This window comes from Trachymyrmex cornetzi, unplaced genomic scaffold (assembly GCF_001594075.2).
Source record: "Trachymyrmex cornetzi isolate Tcor2-1 unplaced genomic scaffold, Tcor1.1 scaffold2204, whole genome shotgun sequence".
NCBI classification, from domain to species: domain Eukaryota; kingdom Metazoa; phylum Arthropoda; class Insecta; order Hymenoptera; family Formicidae; genus Trachymyrmex; species Trachymyrmex cornetzi.
The window spans coordinates 1,957-7,907 of NW_017296853.1; the positions used below are offsets into that span (position 1 = coordinate 1,957).

Genomic DNA, 5,951 nt, shown 5'->3' on the forward strand with positions numbered 1-5,951 from the left:
GCCGAACCTCTTTGCGCCCCTGGCCGCAGCCCGTGACCGACGAGCTACGTCCGCGCAAAGTAAGGTTGTTTCATGGCGCCCGAACAGGGACCGCTCCGGAGAGGAGAGACGCAGAGCGTATCGAGGGCGTGGATTTATACGCTGAGCAAGTCCGCGATCATTTCGGAAATGGAGGTGCACGGGCTCGATACCGAGGGCACACTGGACGATCTGCGAAGCCGCCTAAGCAGCTTCGTAGACCAGAACCCGGACCGATTCCAGACCCGTGTACCACCGCTGCCGCCGCGTGACCGACGCTTATCCGAGGAATCCGTGATTAACATGTCCATCAATCCCTTCGCGCCACCGCCCGCCCCGTCCAGCCCGGAAAGCCGGCCTGCAAAGATTATAAACGAAATGCGGAAATGGGGCATACAGTTCGACGGGAAAGATCCGTGGGCGTTTTTGGAGCGCGTCGAGGAACTGAAGGAAGATTACGAACTAACCGACCTTCAGTTCTTCAAAGGCCTACCTATGCTCCTGAAAGGAGACGCACGGCCTGGGGTCGGGCAAACCGCCGCCGATGGGAGACCTGGGACGACTTCGTAGACGGCTTTAAAGCTGCCTTCCTGCCGCACGCCGACGAATTCCAGTTATTGGAGGACGTGCACGCTAGGAAGCAAAAGCCGGACGAGACGTTTTTTGAATATTCCACCGCGTTAGTTTCGTTGATGGTACGCGCGGGAATAGTCACCGAAGCTCGGCAACTTGAGTACCTATACCGAAATATGCATCATTCGTACCAATGGCGCATAAAAAGATCCGATTTTCACTCGATCTGAGATCTCAGCCGGGAGGCCGTCGAGTGTGAGCGACTGACGGTGCTCAAGAAGGCGGATACTAACACTCGAGCCAGCACCCGTGACGTACCGACTACCGCCGCCATGTACAATCGCGACGACTGTTGCTGGCGCTGTAAATAGCGAGGGCATACGCGTTTCGACTGTCGCCGTCCTCCGAAGAAGTTCTGCTCGCAGTGCGGCAAAGACGGGGTCCTCACCCGAGCATGCCACCGGGAAACGCGTTGGAGGCCGGGGACCCGACGGCCGCGCACCGGCCCTCCGCTTGAAATTCCGGCCGCGGCCGCACTGCGACTTAAGCATTGGGACAATGACAGTCGAAGCGCTGCTCGATACCGGCTCCGAGATCTCGTTCATCGACGAGGCGACCGCCCGCGCGGCGCAGCTAGGATACCGCGTTAGTCATGAGGAGAGCAGCGTGCAACTCGCCGATGGACAAATCATCCCCCTGCCGGGGAGCGTAAACATGCCCGTGGGGATCGCGGATCGCGTCATATGGCACGTATTCCGCGTCATACCGACCCTGACGAGTAACGCCCTGATTGGCATCGACCTATGTGCAAAAACCGGCCTCGCAATCCCGCCCCCCGGACCGATGATCCAGCATACCGGCACTAACCGGGCCGCGGGGACGGAGGGGCTCGCGCCGCAAAATAAAGCGGAACGCCGACGCCTCCACGAGTTCCTGGCAGACGAACTACCGCGGTTCGAGGCCATACTGGGCCCCACGCGCCTTACGCAGCACTATATTCACGTAAAGCCCGGGACGGTGCCAATCAAACAGCGATATCTCCCCCGCAACCCGGCTATGCAGGCGATCATCGACACCGAGGTCGAGGAAATGTTGCGCGAAGGCATCATCGAGCCCGCCGCCAGTCCGTGGAGCTCCCCTGTCGTAATCGTCCGGAAGAAAAACGGGAAAAATCGTTTTTGCATCGATTTCCGCCGCGTAAACTAGGTCACCGAACCGGACGCGTACCCCCTCCCGCAAATTACTGCGACGCTTGACAAATTACGAGGGGCACGCTACCTGACGACACTCGATCTGAAGAGCGGGTACTGGCAGGTACCCCTCACGCCTGATAGCAAACCCGTCACCGCGTTTACAATCCCGGGGAAGGGCCTATACTAGGCCTCGGCACGAAATGCACATTTCGGCCGATTTTCGAGTCGGCTCCGCCTCCCGCTATCCCCCTCACCGCACCGCCCCGCGCGCAATCCAAATGCCGCTCGACGATTAGGAATGTACTAAGGCGCTCGTAGATGTAAGGGGCATTCGTTCGGGGCGCTCGACACGCTGTAATCTTTATTCTATCTTTTTTTTCGCTCATTACATACGAAACTAATAGCGAATTCGGTTGAACGTACTAGTGCACATTAGTGTACATTAAAGCCGTTATACGCAGATTTAATCCGTGTAAAAGTAAAATGTAAATATTTCGAATTATAAAATACAGATTTTACTTAACGGGACAATAACATCTATTGCAGATTTCATAGTTTAATTCCGTTTTTATATTTATATTAAACATACATTTTTATACTTTCAATTTGTGTGCGATTTTAATGTGCATTAGTGCGCACTGTATGCGGATCCAATCGAATTCGCTGTAAGATAGAACGACGCAACGTGTGAGCACTAAAAGCGAATACATTCAATGGATTTTCAAATAGATTTCCACGTCACCCTTGAGGTACTATTGTTGACGCGTTTTTTTTAAGTGGTATCCCCAGTAGGCCTAGTCCACTGATAAAAATGATGAATTGTACGACCATTTAAATTTTAAATAATTGAAAAAAATAACAGATCGAATTAAACTCCATCCGATTTTCGGAATCCTTTATTGGCGAGGGCAGAAACGTCGATTTGCATATTACTTGTAGCGACCCGCATAAGACGAGGTAAAGTATCATCGCTCAAGGAAGAACGTCTTTCATTTTTCATTAATTTCATTTTGGAAAATGATGTCTCACATAAATATGTGGATCCAAACATAGAATGAATTCTAAGTCCGAAATCTCGAAGCTTGGGATATGATGATTCTTTCAACATTTTGTAAAAATCGACACCAGTTTCTTTAACCGTTTTAAGCGAATTATCATTCTGCAAATCAAATAATTCATCCTGCAAATCAACATGCTGTTCTTCAATTGGAGCTGTAAGAGGATTCTCGAAAAGAATTAATTCGATTTTAAGTTTCTCGAAGCAAGTAAACCGCGTATTGAATTCGTCTATAAGAGAATCTATAAAATGAGTATATTCTTTGAAATTACAAACACTGCCATGTTCTTCGAGAATAATCTGACATGAGGGAAAAAAGTGAAATATATTACTATTTAAGTGACATTTCAGTGCCTGTAATTTTCTTCGAAAAGAATTAACATGACTGACTAACTGGGAAATATTTTGATCCGTCTTTTGCAGCTTTAAATTGAGAAGCCTAAGTTGGTTACTTATATCAGTAATAAAAGCGAGTTCAGTAAGAAATGTGACATCTTCCAAAAGGGATATATATTCATGAAATTTTGATTTGTTCATTTCTTTTAGAAAAAGAAGGATCTCTTTCCTTATTGCGAAAAAGACTTGTAAACATTTCGCAGCACTAAGCCAACGAACTGGACAATGAAGTGGGACATCTGTGTAAACAGCTTTATGTTCGTCAAGAAATAATTTAAATTTTCGGTGAGTCAGGAATTTATGTCCACCTTTAATTTCATTGATTATTTTAGTGATAGTCTCCATAGCTGTTGAAAGTTTTACAACTTTACCGGCTAATGCTTCCTGATGTATTATACAATGAATAATGGGGATATTTAAATTTCGCTGTTTTAATTGACCAGCAAATCCTATCTTTAAACCTGTCATCGCTCTCGCGCCGTCAGTTGTAATCGAAGAACATTTACTAAAATCTATGTTAAATTTTTGAAGAATTTCTTCAACTGCCAAAAAAATATCGAGGCCTGTTGTTGTATCACGTAATACGGCAAAATCTAAAAGTTCCTCGACGCATGAGTAATCGTCTTGCACAATTCGAGTAAAAATACTCAGTTGGCTCATGTGTCGGATATCGGTACTTTCATCAAGGCACAAAGAAAAATATTTACATGATTTTAGAAGATCCTGTAACTTGTCTTCTATAGAATCATTTATATCAGCAATTCTTGAAGTTACAGTTTTTGCACTAAGGGGAATATTCATTGCTTGCTCCAAAGTTAAAGAATTGCCAAAAGCTTTTACTGCTTCGATGATACAATTTTTTACAAAGACGCCTTCGGTAAATGGCTTAGAATTTTGTGCTACAAGCAAAGAAACAGCATAAGACGCTTGTAAGGATTTTTGAGAAGAAGAATCATCATTGGAAGAAGAAGAAGGTATTGAATTTTCTTGATAAACTAATTTTAAACCTTCGATAACACTCAGTTTCTCTGAATTTGAATAATTTGAATAATCTTCCGCGTGACGCCTTTTAAAATGTCTCTCAATCACAAATTTTTTAACCACCGAAGGTTCATAGCCGCAAAGTAAACAAATTGTCCGATCTGAAATACAACTAAAAAAATAATTAATTTCCCAAGATTTTTCAAAAACTTGAATATACTTGTTTTTCTCCATCCCCGAAGTTAATTTCTCAATAGAATAATCAAATGAAATGTATTTACCTTTTCGCTACAGATAACGACTTACTTCTTTGCTGTCTCGAACTGCTGAATGTCTGCTACGATCCCGCGAATTTCACAAGCTCACTAAATTTCACTAATTTGCTCTGTAAGGTACGAAAGACGAACCGTATGCTACGATCCCGCGAATTTCACAAGATCACTAAATTTCACTAATTTGCTCTGTATCTCTGTAAGGTACGAAAGACGAACCGTATGCTACGCGCGATCTCGCGAATTTCACAAAAAATCACTAATTTTCATTAATTTGCCCCGTATCTCCGCGACAATGAAAAACAAAAACATTTCGCGGTCGCGGGCGTCAGCGATTGTCGTATCATGAGCAGTGGCAATATTGTTTCGTGAAGACGTGAAATATCGAATCAGTTACGGTTCATGTTTCGTACCTTACGGAGATACGGGGCAAATTAATGAAAATTAGTGTTTTTTTGTGAAATTCGCGGGATCGCGCGTAGCATACGGTTCGTCTTTCGTACCTTACAGAGATACAGAGCAAATTAGTGAAATTTAGTGATCTTGTGAAATTCGCGGGATCGTAGCATACGGTTCGTCTTTCGTACCTTACAGAGCAAATTAGTGAAATTTAGTGAGCTTGTGAAATTCGCGGGATCGTAGCAGACATTCAGCAGTTCGAGACAGCAAAGAAGTAAGTCGTTATCTGTAGCGAAAAGGTAAATACATTTCATTTGATTATTCTATTGAGAAATTAACTTCGGGGATGGAGAAAAACAAGTATATTCAAGTTTTTGAAAAATCTTGGGAAATTAATTATTTTTTTAGTTGTATTTCAGATCGAACAATTTGTTTACTTTGCGGCTATGAACCTTCGGTGGTTAAAAAATTTGTGATTGAGAGACATTTTAAAAGGCGTCACGCGGAAGATTATTCAAATTATTCAAATTCAGAGAAACTGAGTGTTATCGAAGGTTTAAAATTAGTTTATCAAGAAAATTCAATACCTTCTTCTTCTTCCAATGATGATTCTTCTTCTCAAAAATCCTTACAAGCGTCTTATGCTGTTTCTTTGCTTGTAGCACAAAATTCTAAGCCATTTACCGAAGGCGTCTTTGTAAAAAATTGTATCATCGAAGCAGTAAAAGCTTTTGGCAATTCTTTAACTTTGGAGCAAGCAATGAATATTCCCCTTAGTGCAAAAACTGTAACTTCAAGAATTGCTGATATAAATGATTCTATAGAAGACAAGTTACAGGATCTTCTAAAATCATGTAAATATTTTTCTTTGTGCCTTGATGAAAGTACCGATATCCGACACATGAGCCAACTGAGTATTTTTACTCGAATTGTGCAAGACGATTACTCATGCGTCGAAGAACTTTTAGATTTTGCCGTATTACGTGATACAACAACAGACCTCGATATTTTTTTGGCAGTTGAAGAAATTCTTCAAAAATTTAACATAGATTTTAGTAAATG

General features: G+C 43.4%; 1 protein-coding gene across 1 annotated transcript; it reads right to left on the reverse strand.

Moving 5' to 3' along the window:
- Nucleotides 1–2,652: 2,652 nt before the first annotated feature.
- LOC108760137 (general transcription factor II-I repeat domain-containing protein 2B) lies at nucleotides 2,653–4,452 on the reverse strand. The gene has a single exon (XM_018505939.1). The coding sequence runs from the start codon at nucleotides 4,450–4,452 to the stop codon at nucleotides 2,653–2,655; it is 1,800 nt and encodes a 599-aa protein (XP_018361441.1).
- Nucleotides 4,453–5,951: the final 1,499 nt, after the last annotated feature.